The sequence below is a fragment of the Copadichromis virginalis genome, linkage group LG3, assembly GCF_057382275.1.
Source record: "Copadichromis virginalis isolate Kocher_CV1m ecotype Utaka linkage group LG3, C_Virginalis_male_GT1.1, whole genome shotgun sequence".
NCBI lineage: Eukaryota > Metazoa > Chordata > Actinopteri > Cichliformes > Cichlidae > Copadichromis > Copadichromis virginalis.
Window position 1 is genome coordinate 34,420,587 of NC_140620.1, and position 18,230 is coordinate 34,438,816.

The 18,230-nt window shown below is 40.4% G+C and overlaps 2 protein-coding genes across 5 annotated transcripts in view; one reads left to right on the plus strand and one right to left on the minus strand.

The window, feature by feature from the left end:
- Positions 1-5,785, plus strand: part of LOC146714302 (diacylglycerol kinase delta) — a 98,817-nt gene extending 93,032 nt beyond the window's left edge. For all 4 annotated transcript variants that reach the window (XM_085450764.1, XM_085450760.1, XM_085450762.1 and 1 more), the window contains one exon: positions 1,856-5,785. In XM_085450764.1, coding sequence (XP_085306890.1) covers positions 1,856-1,908 — 53 coding nt within the window. In that variant the 3' untranslated portion in view covers positions 1,909-5,785. The remainder of the gene's footprint in view (positions 1-1,855) is intronic.
- LOC146714303 (cysteine and histidine-rich domain-containing protein 1) lies at positions 4,368-17,863 on the minus strand. Its single transcript, XM_085450765.1, has 11 exons — positions 17,575-17,863; positions 16,993-17,042; positions 16,854-16,910; positions 15,649-15,803; positions 15,259-15,362; positions 13,506-13,558; positions 10,517-10,587; positions 9,931-10,033; positions 9,344-9,463; positions 8,166-8,228; positions 4,368-7,719 (listed from the first exon to the last, which is right to left on the minus strand). The coding sequence occupies exons 1-11, from the start codon at positions 17,636-17,638 to the stop codon at positions 7,285-7,287; spliced, it is 1,275 nt and encodes a 424-aa protein (XP_085306891.1). The 5' UTR covers positions 17,639-17,863; the 3' UTR covers positions 4,368-7,284.
- Between the last annotated feature and the right edge of the window lie 367 nt (positions 17,864-18,230).

An 18,230-nucleotide genomic window follows, 5' to 3' on the forward strand; every position in this document is an offset into this window, starting at 1 on the left:
AAGACTTGTGCGTCAACACATCAATAAGATGCTGATTAACTATAATAAATCAGCAAATCCTGTTGCCATCTCCATGCACAGAAATTCACATGAACTACTTGCGTTAAGAGTTCAGAACCTCATAGGTTTAAAATAGACAGTTATACATTTCTAAAGAGTTACAAATAGTGATGCAGTTGCTTCAGGACGGCAATTTAAATGCAAAATAGCTCAGGCAGTTTGGAACCAGTCAATTGTATTCCCTATTGCAAAAATAGACTCCAGTTATTTGCAAATCTTGGCCAATCTGTTGGAGAGTGACTGCAGTCAGGAGACAGGTTGCTTCCCACCACAACTTGAGCAATAGCCTTGTGTTTGAGTATTCGCCCAGACAAGGTTGTCAGTTGCAACTCTTGACATCTGTCATTGTCAGCAAAAATATTGAAAGCAATCATTGGGCAACGACCAGAATTTTAAATATTTATTTCCCCCAAAGTCAGAAAGAGTTTACCGTCCTATTTTCGCTGTAGTGTGACTGAGCCATTAGCTGTGTTTGTTCATTTCTTTGGGATGTGGGTTACAGCAATACAAAGACCAAGGTGTTGTCTAGACCAGGTCAGCAACCTTCAACATCAAATGAGTCATTTTAGCCCCTGCTGTCCAACAATGAGAGAAAAAGGAGCCAAACACACGGCAGGAGACGGTTTCATCTTAGAGCCGAAGGTATCGACCTGCGAAACCTCTGGCCTAAGATTAAATGAAACTTTCTGAAATTAAACTGACTGAAAAAGCTCTCTGTGTGCTGTGCAGCAACACTCATGCGTCCCTGTCCTTTATCAAGGACAAACTACAATTCCACTGAGGTTTTGCAATCAGAATACTTTATTAATCCCTAGGGAAAATATGGATTATGTAGTACTTCTTGGTTATAGTAAAAGAAAACAAATACACATATGAATAGTCATGAAAAAAAAATCTTTTCCTTGAACTTTAAATATAACTCAAAGGAAAGGTTAAGTTTGTGTCAACATGCATTTTGTTGACCAAAGGCTCCTTTTCTGTCTTCTTGGGTTTAGCAAAACTAAACAGCTACTGACCTCAGCCTTTTAAACCTAGTAAGGAAAAACATAAATGAATCCATCTTTTATCTCTATTAGCTTTTCATATTAAGTGATTTGATCCTGTCCTGATTTGATCTCCTAACCCAATTCATTATAAATTGGCTGGTGTTAATACAAAGTAGAACACAAGCATATCCAAACCAAATAAAAATTGATGCACGCAGTATAGGAGTGAACAGGTCCTGTCCTGAGAGGATGATTTGAAAGACGGATACGTTTTGGGTTGTTTGGTGCAATAAATGGAAGCGTTAATCTTTTTTCACCTGGTATCTGTCGTGTATGTAAGTCACAGTGCCCACGGTGGAACTATAAAAAGGACCCTTTGACGAGGAGACGGTTCTGCATGTCTCCAGGACTTGGATCAGTTTCTTGTGGATCGGTTACAGCTATACTGAGTCAGCCATGCCATTTAGAGTTTTTCTTTTGTTTGCAGTAGTTACTCCCGCTGGGCAAACCATTTAATTGATTTTAACCACATAATCAAACTGTGCGACACTGGAACCAGACCACAAAGGATCAAGTTTGCCAAACAAACAGCAGCTAGCATTTTTCTTCAATTATACATCAGTGAGCAACAAAAAGAGAGGCGGGGGATGCTGTCATTTTTCAAGGTCCTGTTGTCCTTAACAGCAGTTTACTCCAAGAACTAAAAGAAGAGGCTTTGTCAGCTTCAGCCTGCTTTTATTTTAAAAACACACAGTTATGTGTCTTTGTAAGCAGGGTCAGGTTTTCATTGTTTTCTGTTTCGTCCACAGGAACCTGGGATATCAAAGGTGGGACCACTGAGGCAGATTCTTCAGGCAACTGAAGTCCTGTTAGAGGTGCTTTATTACCGACCCCGTTACCCTGAAAACCAGGTGTGAGGAGCGCCCCTCCTACCCTTACCTCTAATCTAATGCCCATTGGCTTGAGAGAGGTGTTTCCTCCCACTATAGGATTTATTTTATTTTACGTGGGTTGAGGGGGGGATTTTATTTTTCCTCCCCGTTTCTGTTGAATTTTTTTCCAAAGGGCCCTGGCTTTGCATCGCATTGCTTCACCACTGGCGCTCTGCTTCTGGTTTGGTAGATGTGGCCAGCAGCGAATTAAACTGAAATCAAGGCAGGCGTGGAGCAACAACGTCCTTCCTGGCTTATGTTTTTTTTTTTTCTTTTTTTCGTGACCAAGAAATGTGTTTACGTGGTGCTCTCCTTGCATGTTGAGTTCAGCCATATTATTTTATATGTACAATCATAAGTTGTTACAATCTTTTAACTTTAATTGTTTTATTTCGAAACTTCTTGAATCGCCTTTAGACGTTGATTAAGACTGAGTATTTATTCCGTGATGCTACTGCTATGAGAACTCCGACGCAACAAATCAACAAAATGAACAAACTGAAACATCTCGACCTTACTGTCTACTGAACTGGAGATTCTCTTATATGTTGCAAAAAATATATATATACTGAGGAATGTACTTGTGTGGACTTGTACTAACCTGTGAATAATGATGATGTTAAATGATAAATCGTATATGATTTTACAGAGGTTCTATTGTTGTGGTTTTAAAGTGGTTCTTAATAGGCTGTTGTGTGGCTTGTGTGGTCCGAGGCTATGCAGCCACGCTGCAAAAAGAAAAAAAAACTTTACTGTGAGTCATTTCATCTGGCATTCAGCCCTGTGAAAAGATCCGACTGTGGGATTTTTAAAGTACGTTCTTTTGGTTATTATTGAGGTCTAAAATGTGGCTTATGTGGGAGTTAAATATTTCTTCCCACTGTGCAGTTTTTCAGTTCTGTGAACCACTATGAGGCACAGTACCAGATGAAGTGACTCGATAAGAGCAGATATTTTTGGTAGCGTCTGGTAAATGCGTTTACAGAAGGAGGAAGCATCAAGGATGCACACAAACAAAACATTACAGCTACTCAGTGTGTTACTAATACTTTGCCATATTCATGATTGTATATGTAATATAAGAGTCAGTGGATATTTGACTTTGCCTTGTTGTGGTTAAAAGCTATTATTATTATTGTTATTAACATTACAAAATGTATATCTATTTTTTTGTATATCTTATTTTCCCAATGGTAACCTGTGAAGCTGTTCTGGCTTTGCTGCTTCCCCCTTTGACAAACTCTTTGGCCACCATGCATATAATCAAGCCAATTACTATTGTTATGTGTGTCCCCGCATGCATACTTAGCCTTCGCCTCACAGTGGATATTGCCTCATGAAAATGATTTTTTCTTTAAATGTAAATTTTTTTTTTTACGTGTTTGTTCAGACCAGCAACATTTGTGAATGTTACTTTTGTTTTAAACCAGGCTGGTTGGAGTTTAACTGAAAAGCAGGAGTTAGTTTAGCAAAAAAAAAAAAGACAAACCACTTACTTACATACTTACACCCTGCGTATTGTAAATTTTGTCAAGCCGTGTATCAATAGTGTATTATTTGAGTACCTAAATTGTTGTTCTGCTGTTTGGAAATCCCTGAAATCGAAAATTGTTCCTTCACAATACTCCAGAAACTTGTTAACTCGTTTACTGTTTGTTTTTTTCCTTCTTTTCCTACTAGCCTAAAAGTGAAATACACGATCCAACAACACGCACATAAAAAAATTAATAATAAATGTGAGGGAAATCTGTTTTGTTTGAAAAGAGAATGGCCAAATGTTGGAATATCAGAGTTTTAAACCACCAAATACTCATATCAATTACAGCATAAAAAATCCTATAATCATTTCAACCCACAAGTATTTCTGTGCAACTAGGAATTGCAGTAATATTCAAGCCGACTGGTCCTGTACATCCCTACTAGAGACGGTGGCAATGGATCCGATAATTGCTACTCAAACAGTTGTTAAGCAATCAAATCCAACTTTTGGCAGGATTTGACATCTTCCTTTATACATCTTTTTTCAGAAGCAAAGCTAAATTTGTAAATAATAATAATAATAAAACATTCCTCTTGCCTAGCAAAAAAGTAAATTTCATAAAATTTTTGCTATCAGCATATAATAAAGAACATTCACTAGCTAACCTTTACCTAAGTTTTAATGTTACAGTACAAGTTAGCTATACTTTTTTTTTTCTTTACACTCACATTTTCACATTTATTGGCCTGAACTACACCATGAGACATAGTTACTGCCAAGTGTTTGATTGTCAGAATGTAAGAAGTAAGAAAATTAAAACAAAATGAAATACTAGCTAGTTTTAGCTAATACTAGCTTTTCAAGCTAGCAATATGACGCAGTGGTTGTTAGATGTTTTTTCATAAGAAGCCTACATAATCTTAATTTATAACTAAACTGCTTTGAAAACTAGAAAAGGGACAGAAACGTACATTCACAATCTCACTTTGACTCAGGTCTGTTAAAATAAAGTTGTTTGTGCATCAGCTTTGCTTCATTTACACAGAAGTGCTCGGTTGTTGAGTTCGGACATCATTTTCCACATTTATCAAACTAATCCTTTACCAGACAGAATAAGTGTGAGGCGTTGTAGATGTAGGATTGTGCTACTGTATCCATAGTGTGCCAGCTTACGCTCTACACCTTAGAGGCTTTCGTGGTGTTGTGCCAAGTTTGTACTTTTGTGGGTTATGAGACATACAATAACGTGCGCGTGATTGAGCGATGGCGCTCACATGCACTTGAGATGCAGGAGTTGTTGTATGTCATATATTTCAAAGTTTACTGTATCTTGCCTTGCACTTTATCAAGAGGTTAACTTGATTGGGGGGTAATCACGTGTACGTGTGTGTGTGTGTACGCTAAGATTTCACGTGTTTACAGGGTTGTTTTTTTTTAATCGATGAATGAAATCTTTATTTATGAAAAATGTATACGGACATAAGTGTTTCGATAAAGTGTGATATATGTAACCTATCACAAAAAAATATGAATATATGGAGCTGTATACACAAATGTTTATTACATTCGTGGCGGTACAATTACTCCAACAGCAGCTCGACACCATTTGACACCAATGTTATTCGTGATTGTGTCATTCTACTATCACAGCGATGTCATCTAAACATCCTTAGCCCAATTGGTACGCTATCCCAAAGAAGAAGGAAAAAAAAGAAAAAAGTAATACTAATTTCAAACCAAAGTTATTTAAAATGTAATCCAGTGTTATTTACAAACTACTAACACAAAGAAGTTGTTCAGCTTGTGTTGAGCCTTTTTTTGGGGGGGGGGTTGAAATTTTTGTGTATAGTTTTTGATTTGGTTTGTGTTGTGCTGAAAATTACTGCAAAGATGTTGGGGAACATAATATATGGAAGCCATTTTGGGACAAGTAATTGCTTATTTATTGCTCTTTTAATTAAATATCTCCTAGTTTTGTTTTTTCTTTTATAGGGTTTGTTTGTTTTTTTAATTTTCTGATGTCGCAAACTGAAACTCTTCCCAAGGAGTTACGTGAAGCTGAAAAGAAAAATGCTAGCAAAGGAACTTAAATGAATCCACAGATTACAAACACTGCCATGTTTGTGCAACAGTATTCCATAGATGACATTTGTGAACGCACCCCTGATTCTGAGCAGCCTATATATTGAGACAGTGCTGGAAGCCAGACTAGATGTTGCACGACCTTGTACGTTGCGAGGTGTTTTATTGTGTTATCATGTGCAGTTTGTAACAAAGACAAAGTCAGTGCAACCCTCTGGAGATTAAATGAATTATTGAAGTGTGAATCTTGTGTGTTGTTTTATTTAGTAACTGTGATTTGTGGTGCTCTTGCGCCTTCGAGTGTTTTTATTCCAGGTTGACAAAAGAGTCAAGGCCTCGGCGTGCTTTAATCAAAGTAGGTCACAACTAAAGGTAAAGACTTAAATAGTATTTTCACTATTGTCTACCCACTTAACTTTTAGGCACTGTCTCATTGCTTGATTTTTCTCTTTGATTTTTCTATGTATATTTTTACACTTGATAAATCACTTTGATGTCTGTGAATAGTTAAAATTATCTTTTAGTTTTTGGAGCAGATTCTTAATTTCTGTAGCATTTTTTTAATAGCCTTTTTCTTACAATAACATGCTTCTGCAGCACAAAGGAGGGAGCTAATCGTAGCTTCTGCAGATTTATCCACTGCACATCTGGGACGTGAATCTCTCGTTTCACCACATCCCCAAGCTGCTCCATTTTATTAGGATCTGGATCTATGGAGGCCATATCTCAATCTAAGTGAACAGTGAACGTAGCTTTGTAAGGTGATGTGTTACCGTGCTGGAACAAGTTCCAGAAGTTTTGGTCATAAAGGAATCGGCATAGTCAACAACAAGACACAGGTAAGACTGTGTTGTTTAGATAACATCCTCTAATAGTACACCAACACCACAGCAGCCTTATAGAAGCCGGGATGGAGTGATGCTTTCTTGTTGTAGTAAAACTGGGGACTCATCAGACGAGGCAACATTTTTCTTATACTGTCCAATTTTAGCAAGCCGGCGTGAAATGTAGTTTCAGTTTCCTGCTCTTAGGTGACAGAAGTAACTCCGACTTCTGGGACTTCTCCAACAAACTCCCGCATCAAGGAGGCATTTTCACTCACAAAACTACCCCTGATATTTTCTCGCCTTGTTTACTAGCCACGCTTGCTCTAAACAATTAGCCCACATGCTGTATGTTCTTTGTTTGGCTGTAGTAAAGCCAGTCGGTGAGTAATACTGTGTAGGCTGCTCTCACAGATGTACAATAGGCTTATAATAATGAAAACAAAGTGTGGAAATACAATTTAAGTATGACTCATGAACTAAAGTCTGACCTAAACTGTTTTATTTACAGCACCAGTGGATTAGCTAATTATTCATTACAGGCTTTTGAAAAAAAATCATTAATCTTTCTGCTTAAAGCCCAGGGGACTTGTGATGGATATCAAGTCTTTATAACATTGATCCAGCTATTTATCTGTATGAATGTAGCCAACAGTGGTGAAATGCTACCAGTCGGTACACATACAAAATGAAACAACACCCCCCACAAATGTAAAAGTAGAAACTGACATAGAAAACTTTATTTCTTCTATTGAAGGTACAGTTTTGTCTTTACATCATGTTTTCCATATCGTGGTCATTTAAACACGTCTCATTGGGGTTTGTAGTGAGTAATTATTATTTCAGAAGTAAATATGTCCTATGTTATAAAAATCTCTTTTGATTTTCTATTTCTAAACCACAAAGAAATCTGACGTTTCTCACTCTAGCTCTGGCATGTCTTCATATCCTTCCTCTTCCTCCTGCCTCCTCTGCTCTTCTAGCTTCTTCCTCTCCTCCTCCGCCTTCATCCGCTCCTCCAATGCCCTCTTCATCTCCTCCTCCACCTCCTTCGTCTTTAACTTCTGCCTCTCCTCCTCCTCGTTCTTCTTTTGATTTTCGTCCTTCTCTGCCTTTTTATTCTTGGGCGTGTCATAGGCCCACTCCTCGTCCGAGTCACTGATGTCGTCATCATCGATGTCCCAGTCGGGCTGGTACGACTCGTTGGATTCGATGAACGGGTCGTCTGCGGGCTCGGGCTCAGGTTTGTAGTTCGGGTCCTCCAGTTTGCCCCAAGCCACTTGGTCGGCCTTGCGGAGGTTTATCTCCAGTTTAGATGGGACCATATTGACCGAGCTGTGCTTTACGTTGATCACCTGCAGGTAAGAGAAATTCAAACTTTGGATGGACAACATTCAAGCGCAATCTAGTTTAAATGTGTTCATCAGAAACGTGTGAACTGATAACTAACTAACCACGGGATAAGCTAATGATTATGATCACGGTTATATTTTTAAGAAAATCTAGTTGCAACTGATTTACTTATTTCTAAACTTCAGATTATGTTTAGGTGTTCACAGCACTCCACTGCTGAGGAAAGGTCCATCCAGCGTAGTTAGTCGGACACAAAGTCTTTATCTACCTCTTTCTCTCCTAAATACTTTTTTCCAACCACAGCCAGCAAAACCTGCCAAACAAGAGTCGGGCGCTTTGTGTGCTCACCATCCTCAAACCTCAGTCCATTCACTGATCTTTGAACATGAGCTCAAATGTTCCAAGTGTAAGTGGGAAAGGCGATTCCCAGCAGACAGCAGATACTTACCCCCCAGAGGTGGAACTCTTTCTTGAAAATCTTATTGTTCTCAAACTGGATTTGACACAAGAGCTAAAGAGAGGACAGAAGACAGAGAAACGGTGTAGGTCTTATTGCATAAATGGCTAAATATACAAATCTGTTAATGAAAAAAAATCTTGAGTTAGACCATGATTATTAGTAGGCTACTGGGTATAAAATTAAAATAGCACTTCTTAGTAAAATTAGTAAAAAGCTTGAAGACGCTTGGCTTGTCTGTCCTTTTCTATGGTTTCGACTTCCGTAATCAAAGGTAGAGTACAACCCTGTCCACATCTAACAGTTCAGTTATTGGACATCGCTTTTTTGCTCACAGTCGGTCAATGCAAGTTTACACTACTCTCCCGAGAACCCCTTCGTGGTCACTTTGGTCGCCTGAGAGAAGTTTATCGGTAATGGTTATTTCACCCTATGTCGCCACATGTCGCTGAGTTTCATTGACTTTCGATGCTCTCTGGTTGCTACGGTGTTGCTAATATTTTTGTTTTTTTATTTATTATTAGCAAAGTTAACTTCATGTATGCTCAGTATGACCTGAAACTGGCGATTGAGCTCATACAGTCACCAGGCTGCCACTGTGCAGCATACAAGGACCAATCAAATTTCTTTTGCTAACAATGAAGGACTTCAAGAAGTTGCAGCAATCAAGTTGTCATGGTGATGCTGAGGGTGGCTGCGTTCACTCGCAGACAGATTGGTGACAGTTTGCAGTGAATGTGAGTCAGTCTGTTAATGAGTGCAACTTTTCTATGACGCATCTCTTTGACCTACGGACGTTAAAGCGCTGATGTACAAAAGTAATTTAGTAAAACCTGTTACATAAATGCAGTCACTCTAATACACAACATACACATTGCCATCTTATTGTGGTTGATAAATTATCTACATGTGCATCATAGACCCTCTTAAAAATCACTACAATCTCAGAAAGTGTTACAGGATTGTCATAAATGACTCATTTTTGGACCTCAACAGGAAGTTGAGCTAAATCTCATTAACACCTGTTACTGTGCTGAATCCTGATTTGTTAACAGTTAATTAAACCACAAATTATTAGAATAAGCTGCTTATTAATGAGGTTGTCTCATTGCAAAGTCATACTAGATCCAACCACATACGCTGTGCGTTGTCTGTTTCATTAAACTCACCACCGTCCGGTTGGCCTCTATGCTGGAAAACTCTGGGTTTGCGTTCTTGGCGTAAATGGTCACGACGACGCTGTTGCCAGTCTGATGCCAGTCATAGCGACACGCCACCTTCTTCTTGTCCTGCAAACACACACGTGAACCCACACACACCGGTGAGCTGCACAGCCAGACTGCTGCGAGACCGAGGAGCGACTCGAAGGCTGATAATCATAGTTATCAAATCTAAATCAAAACATCCCAATGAAAGAAAGAAACCTTTTTATTCCTGCCCTGGCTTGAGTGGTTGGATTGCTTTAGCGCTCTTCAAGGACATTTGAATTTGTGGTAAACATGATTTGTTTGACTTGAAGTTTGACTTGTTTTTTGTCTGCACTCACAGATAAATCTTCCCACTCAAGTCTTTGTTTTATAGTGATCAAAAGGACGAACAAGTGAACTGTGCACGCAAAAATAGGTCACTTTAAAGCTTTTTTTGATGTTGTTGTCAGCCCTTGGGATCTGTTTTCCTTTTTCTCTGCAAACTTTGATCCGATCCCCGGTGTCCCACCAGCAGTTTCTCTAGTACATTCTCCAGGTGGTGCATGTACCTGCTTTGGGACCCAGCGGTGTTTCCCCATGGTGCAGCCCTTCTGGTCCAGGAAGGCGTTGAAGTCTGTTGTCTTGATGCAGCAGCAACTCCAGTACTTGTACCTAAACAACAACAAAAAAAGAAAATACAAAGAAATGGTCACAGTTTGTAAGAAACAAGCCGTGTCATCCTGGAGACAACAACAACCCTACGTGATCCCCATGAAATGAGACTAATTCAGGTTTTGTTAGGAAGCTCCCCAGCAGTAGGAAGCCCAGCGTTACACTTAATGTGATTTAAAAGCAGCGCTTGCAGTTTATTTACTCTTAAAGTCTGTTTGTAATGTTGCAGATTTGCTTTAATTACCAATCTTTAATTAACTCTCTTATCTCGACGTGTTTATGTTTCTTGCTTTGCGTGCACGGCCTTCAGTTTTGTTTTGTTTGCGTCCCTCCTTTGTAGAAGTCAGCTAATTGTTGTTTTTGATACGAGCTATGCAAATAAAGAATGTAATTACGGTTTTGTTACAGTGGATTAGACTTGTTTTTGTTAAAAAAGAAAAAATCTCCAGTAAACAAGTGGCAGGGTAGAGTTTTTGTTCTTACCCCTCGTGGAAGACGGGAGCTCCAGGATGGTGGGTGCAGACCTCCATGTCGGTCTGTGGTCCTTGGTAGACCTAAACACAGAAACATAGCACACAATGCAAAGACCATCGGATCAGTTATGGGGACGTTTGATAATATTAACGATTTAGGCATAAAAGATTACGTTTTTCTTCCATTTTTAACAGGGCGATGTCATATTTTCTGTCCAATAAGCGGCGTTCAGCCATATTTAATTGTAAAGGCAAAGACCTTGAAGGGTGAAGTGAAAGGATAGCTCCCTTTTATGTCAGCACTGTTTGTTAAATATAAAGCAATTAAAGTTAAGGTCATCAGTTCGTTCGTGAATCATAGTACCTTCATAAATAAACATCAATCCTATCCTCAGTCCTTTGATGGGAAGAACTTCAGGAACAGAGTTCATTTCATCAACAACCTTTTTTGTTTTTGGAGGAAAACAGTATAGTGATACAAACAACAAAACGGTGACTAAATAAAAATGAGTACACAAGGAAATCTTCATCTGCCTTATGACAATCAAAGTAGGCGAGTAGTAGCTTCGATTTCTGTCCTTTCAGTGACGTTGTTGGCTCGATTTCATTCAAGACTGGTCTGTTGGTCCTCCTAAATTTATAAACTCAGTCTTCTCACCACATCTCAAAAATACTGATGATTTAGTGACTGCGCTGTTTTCTTATAGTTCAACTATAGGTGACCATGAAGGAAATCAAACTGTACGTAAGCCTTCTTTTCTTGTCCTTAGATTTCTAAGATATTATCCGATGATTTCATCGTTGCCTTGATGTGGCTCATACGTTTTATTGATCCTAGCAGGTTAAAGTTCATGATCATTTCTATATCATTGCCTTCTATGTCGAAGGTGGCACCAGTGTAGTTTTTAGTTCAGGACTTATTTAAATTAACACTTATTAAATATTAATTAAGGTTCGATCATGTGATCAAACTGAATTACAAATGTGGATTGCACAACACTGGACAGTATATTTCTTCATTTCCATTTAATACTTGTACAGCTGCTGTTATTGTGTATATATATTTATATTTCTTATACATTCTTATATATTTCTATACTGTGTATTTGTGTATTGTGTATTTTGTTGTACAGTTATTTTATTTTCAACTTTAATTTATATATTTTATTTTATTCCTTCCTATTTAAATTTACCCTTTTTAATTTTCATATTTATTTCCTCTCATTCATAGCCTTTTCTTTTTTCTTTAGGTCACGAGCAGTTGTGTAAGCATTTCACTGCATATCGTACTGTGTATGACTGTGTACGTGACAAATAAAATTTGAATTTGAATGGGTTTAAAATCCAAAAATAATTTGAAAGTAAAACTAAAGACTTAAAAAAAAAAATCACCTGTGAACGTGAAAGCTTGGTGTGGTTTGTGAACTGTGATGTTTTACTGTATTTAAGAGGGTTAAAGGTCAAAATGATGTGAAAACACAGAAGCGATGTGTGTGTCACCACTCAATTCTCAGTTTCTCCACTCACTGCCTCCATCTTTGGTGACTGATAGTGATGTTGCACTCTCAACCCCTGGGTAAACACTTTTGATCACAAGTCAAGTGGTGGAAGGTAACCAGTCTCCAAACACTTGCAATCACGCTCAGAGAGACTGGTTAAGGTTTACGAATAACTACCATCCAATTTATAAATGCAGACAGATCACCAGCATGTTGCCATCAGTCTGAGTGGTCTTTCTGCAGTAGGTGACTGGATTCAGCTGGCTGCCAACTGGTTATATTCCAGTTTACGGTCAAGACTGCCAAGCACCGATGTCATCTGGCAGTTAAATCTCCATCCTGCTGCAGCTATTTACAAATTTGTGTTTCAGATCTGTGAGGTTCTGTCCACACTCTGGATTCAAGTATGAATTTCTGTGTATGCAGATGGAAACAAATTAGCCATTTTCACTCATTTATCACAGTTAATTGCCTGATTATCACAAACAGGTTGCATGTAATTGCCAACCTGATAACTGATTACAGACCGACTCCGTCTTATTGCACTTTTATCATCGTCTTGACACACAATTATTTTCAAGCAGAGTATTTATAGTTTTGTGCTCAGGAGTACAGTAGCAATCCCATATATCCTTATATTTTTATGCTGCAAAAAGAAAAGAAAACATTAAAGTAGGTAGAAGCCTTGCATTCACTAGTCCATTAAAAACGAAAAAGCAATCACTGGGCAAACAGCGCCCCCGATACCTGTAGCATACTGTAGTTATAAGGAAGCAGCATTTTTCATAGAGTTCTAGTAAATATGAAAAGTCAGTCAACTGTTTGGAGGCTTTACTTTTGTGTGTTTTCTCTACATTTGAGGAAACAAAGAGCTGCTACAGTTAGTACCAGCTGATATGTGTTGTTGCCTGCTTTGTGCACTAGATGGCGCCCTTAATAAACTTTACAGAGGCTGAAGCAGAGGCTTGATGGCCTGAACTCAAACGAAAGCGCATCAGTGAGGCTGCGTTACTGCCTGGGTGCATCTGAGGGGGCCGGGTCAAGTTATTACAAAGCTCCAACGCCGCTCCACTATGTCGTGTAATAAATGGTTAAGAAAGCTGCCACATGTGTGTATTATGATGACTACTTTAGTGTGAGTCTTTTAAAAGTTGTTAAGTCTCAGCTTTAAGTAGTAAGTAAGTAAAATTTATTTATATAGCGCTTTTCACAGATGAAAATCACAAAGTGCTTTACAACACAGGAAATGGAAATATAAAAACAATACAACAGTAAATAAAACAATGTAAAACAATAAAACTATAAAAACAGCATAAGAAGAAATTAATCAAATGATTTTCTACATAAAAATGTCTTCAGCTGTTTCTTAAAAGAATCAGTGGAGTCCGTGCAGCAAAGAGACAGTGGGAGAGAATTCCCCAACCGTGGTGCCACAGTCTGAAAGGACTGATAAGCTCAGATTCAGGCATTAAATCACACAAATGACAAAAAGACACTCACTGTTTTGCATCCTGCGTTTTTGCAGCGGGTCCCGCAAATAACAGCCTGACTCTCTGTTGGAAAAAACAAAAACAGAGATAAGACACTAACAAGTCCAAGTTTTATTCTAACAGAGCAGTGAGAGTGCACGCAGCTTTGATGTATTGATTTGTGCTGTACTGAGATCAAATTATTCTCAGTGTGCAGACATTTTTTCCCCTCTTTTTCAGAAACGTGCGATAAAACTGGAAGTGTGCAGCACATACTTAGAAAAAAACTACACTTGTCATTTGACGTGAAGCTTACACAGCTGCTGCTGAGGTGGTGGAGGGCGGTGAGAGACTGCATTCCTGATATTTTTTCATTGTATCACTCTGATCTGGAGTAAGAGTGAGACACGTGCACTCCTGGATCCACGATAAACCCGCCTTACCGGCTCATTCTGACTTTAATTGAATCCTAAAAGTTTACTTTTCCCTAAATGAGAAACACCTGCTAGTGTAGCGTCAATATTTCAAACTGTTTCCAATACACGTCGACTCGTCTTTCACAGATATCGATTTGACTGCGGCGCCTCGCTTACTTTGCCTCGTTTAAAGATTTACGCACCCGATTTCAGAAAAGTCTCAATGCAGAGCTGATTGTTTTGAAGAAAGTTTATTTAAGTGACTTTGAGGTTTTTCCCACACTAACATCTCTAGAGTTTAGAGAGAATGATGTGAAAGAGAAAATCCAGGGAAAAGCAATTCACAGGGAGAAAATGTCTTGTTGACACCTGAGCAGAAAGATCAGTCGACTCAAATAACCACACTCGTCACAAGCAAACTATGCAGAAGAGCATCTCTGAACGCACAACACGCTGAACCTCGAAGCAGAAGACCACGCCAACTATCTGCTGCTGTCAAGTTAATATGGACCAAAGTCTCTGAGAAGTTTCCAGCAGCTTGTCGAATCTGTTCCAGGAAGAGTTAAAGAAGCTGTGAAGGCAACCCAGCGATAACGAGGTGTACATTTAAGTACTGAGCTCAGAAAAAAGGTCAGACTTCAGACTGCTTATGGGTCTGTATCACATCAGTCAGCACGGACATCCCTAACATAGCTTCAGAAGCCCCGCCCACCTCCCGTTCAACCCTTCTGTTTGTGAAGGAGGTTGGCTCAAAGCAGGAAGCACAGGGATTATTTTGAACTGTGAATCATGCAAAGCTGCTCTATCAGAGTTCAAAAAGTTAAAGTTTCATTTCTCTGTACCACCCCTGAAGAAACAACACTGTAAACCAGGGGTGCGGAACTCCAGGCCTCAAGGGCCGGTGTGACTCGGACCCGGCCTTTTCTGTCTACGTGGGCTGGGCCCTTCAAAGACCGGCCCACGCAGCGCTAGCTCAGTAGGTAGAGTTGTTGCCGCATGATCGGAAGGTCGGTGGTTCAAATCCACTGCACGGCTACCCTGAGGTACCCCTGAGCAAGGTACCATCCCTACACACTGCTCCCTCTGCAGAGGAGTAATTTCCCTATGGGCACTAACACATACACATTACACACATTACACATTAGAGGGCCGGAAGTTCGAGGCTGTGAAATGGGACAGTCTAGGCTTCAGATTCCAGGCCTCTGGAGAACTTCAAGACATGTTGAGGAGGTAATGTAGCCTAAATCAATTGTGTTGGATGAAGGACACATCTAAAACCTGCAGGACACCGGCCTGTGAGGCCTGGAGTTGCCCACCCCTGGAGTAAACGTTTGTTGTGATTCTTTTAAACGATGAGCGTTTGTGTACCTTTCTTCTCGTTCTCTCCTCTCTTGCTGATGTCCAGTTTCTCCAGCGCCTGAGCCAGCGACGCCAACACCTTCTGGGGAAGTTTGGTCATGGGCTCGTCTGAACTGTGCACGCGCAGAGAAATGAACACACACACACGTTACAACAGAGAAATGAACACACACATACACAAGCATGAGCAGACTGACACACAAGAGTTACGCAGTGAATAATTTATTCCAGCCGTAACCTCACGGTGACCCCCGTGACCTCCCCCCCCATGACTTCGCTGCACAGATAAAGCAAACAGGGACAAACACACAACGTGACAAACTCCAGCGATCACACGCGCATCAGAAAAAGGTGGATGCTGATATAAATGAGAGCTGACTGCAGATCTCAAACACACACCTGGGTCTCTCCTTCTGCAGCATCTCTGCAGATTTGGGGCCCTGATAGATTATCTCTCGGCCTTCGGCGTGTTTAATCTCGCCCTTATCCGACGACACCTCGGGCCTCAGAGGCTCCTGGGGTTTCACGTCGCTGTGGCGCCCGCGGGTACAGCCCTGCGTTCAAAACCACACGGGTCACTTCAGTCATGCTCAGGTAACGAAGCTCTGGATGAGATTCCAGATCCCACATACCTGATGAAACCTTTCGTGCTCCTGTGACAGCTTCAGTTTTTCGGTTCTTATTAGTTTGTTGCTTTGTTAAATACAAGTCATTTAAGCTCACACCAGTGACTCCAACCTCGCTCATCTTGGCAGAAAAACATCAAACATGCAAAATGTACTTTTTTGCTCTTACAGTGCAGAACTGATGATACTGATACAGACTGTGTAAGTATTTGGTAACAGCTGAAACAATGTACACAATATTTTTGTACTCACGTTTTTGTTTTCATTGATTGTTTCTGTCACAAAAATGTAAAAGATTCAGGTAATTAACCAAACTAACTTGAAATTTTGAGATAAGTCGATATTTTGAGATGATAACCTGAAATTGTAACTTGCGGAGCGCAAAACTTTGAGGGGCAGACACGAGCTTCCATACGTTAAAGACCAATTAAATATATTGTGTACATGCAACTATTACCAGCAAATAAAAGTTCAGTCTTCGCTCTGTCTGGAAGAATTATTTGTGTATTTATTTTATGTATTTACCTTTTTCAGTGGCTAAATCAACCTCCCATATTGGTTTTTACATCTTTGTGTACGCTCTTCATCTTTAAATGCCATCTGCATGTCCTGGGCTGAAGATGAAACATCCTGATAACTGGGCAGCAAATTTTCAACATAAAACAAACATAGATTTCCCGCTAATTAAGCCTTCACTCATCATTCAGAGCTAACCTCTCCGTCCTGCATGATTAAGCTCATTTTAATGGTTGAAAAAGTATCATACTTCATTACAACACTGGGGTTTTAGTTGGTTTAAAATAAATGTTGGAAATGCCCGACACTAACTCTCATTAGGTTTCACTCCACTGCTTTTGCTGCCACCTGATTAAACATTCATCAAAAGAGCTCCATGTTTTCTCCTAATTTATTCCCTGTTTTTTTGGTACTTTCACCATGACAAACACTTCTGGAGCGTGGACCCTGAGCTTGTATTACCTTGATGGAGAGAAACTCAGAGAAGTCTGTCGTCCTTTTCCTACAGCAGGACCAGCCCTGGAGACACAAACAAGCAAACATGTGATTAGTGTTGAGTTTTATTCTCCCACTCGAGTCAGACTCTAAGAGGAGAGTTTACCTTCAGTGCATCGTGGAAGACGGGGGCTCCCGGGTGGAAGAGGCAGGAATCTTTTAGAGTGGAGATAAAGACAACATGAGTCTGCATATAGACACTCACTGAGACCCCAGCTGCTCACAGGGTCACTGCAGTGTGGAGGTGCCGTGTGTCCCTTATAAGGAAGGAAGATGGCCGTCTCTCTCAGCCACGCTGTCTCAGACTAGACCGTCTCTCTCACACGGACACAACTTCTACTTGATGTCACGCAAACCAGCGCGTGATCAGTCAATCTGTCACGATCACAGGTTCACACACTGTTCATGTTTAGTGCACACAATCTGAATTTGAATCGAGTCCCAAAACATTAAAGTAAAACTATTCATGGGTGCTCCCTTTCAAAATAAAAGTGCAGAGCTCCTTTTAAAGGTGGCTGAAAATTTAGACGTCATCATCATCATGAAGGAAATTCTGTTTCTTCGGACAACCTACAAGTGTCATCTCACACCCAGTTTTCTTCCACTTCAGCTCCAGGTCTTTGATAACAGGATGACTCGGAGTCGCAGGTTTAAAGTAAAGGAGCAGACACATGCAGGAGGATCTTACCATCCTTGTTCTTGTCGGGGTCAAACTTCTGCCCACAGCCTTTGTTGTAGCACAGCAGAGCCATGTTGGCCTCGTGGACTGCGATGTCTTCTTCTTCACTGTACAGTCTGCACTCGTTCGCTTGCGTTTAGATATGTTCCTTCACACCGGCCGTGTCTCCAGGTCTTAATGCCTCGGTCGGGTCTCCAGAAGTTTCTCCAGCCAGGCAGAAAGGAGAGATCCAGAAGGACTCGTCGCCTTGTGGAGAAGTGAGAGATAGAGAGGGGGGTCTCCGTCTCTCTCTGGTTCAGGCCTGGCTGAATGAAAGATAAAAATAGCAGCTCACCTCCCTCCTACCCCCACGCCCCTCTCGCAATTTACAGCTGTCAAAACTTATCTGGGGGTGGGGGCTGACATTCCTCCCGGTGAGTGTCGGCTGTCACAAACAGGCCTGCCGCGGCCCGGCAGCAGCCACAATAGGACTGACAACTCCTGGATTTCCTGTCACTCTGTGCGCTGGATCCACTGCAGAGACGGCAAACCAGTGCTCGAGACGCTGACAGACATTTTAATTCCACCCTGTGCTGAAACTTCCTCAGCGCTTTTAAGGTGATTGTGTTCCACATGTGACACTGAGTTAATAACTGGTCTTCAGGGAAGATTGTCCACAACACTTT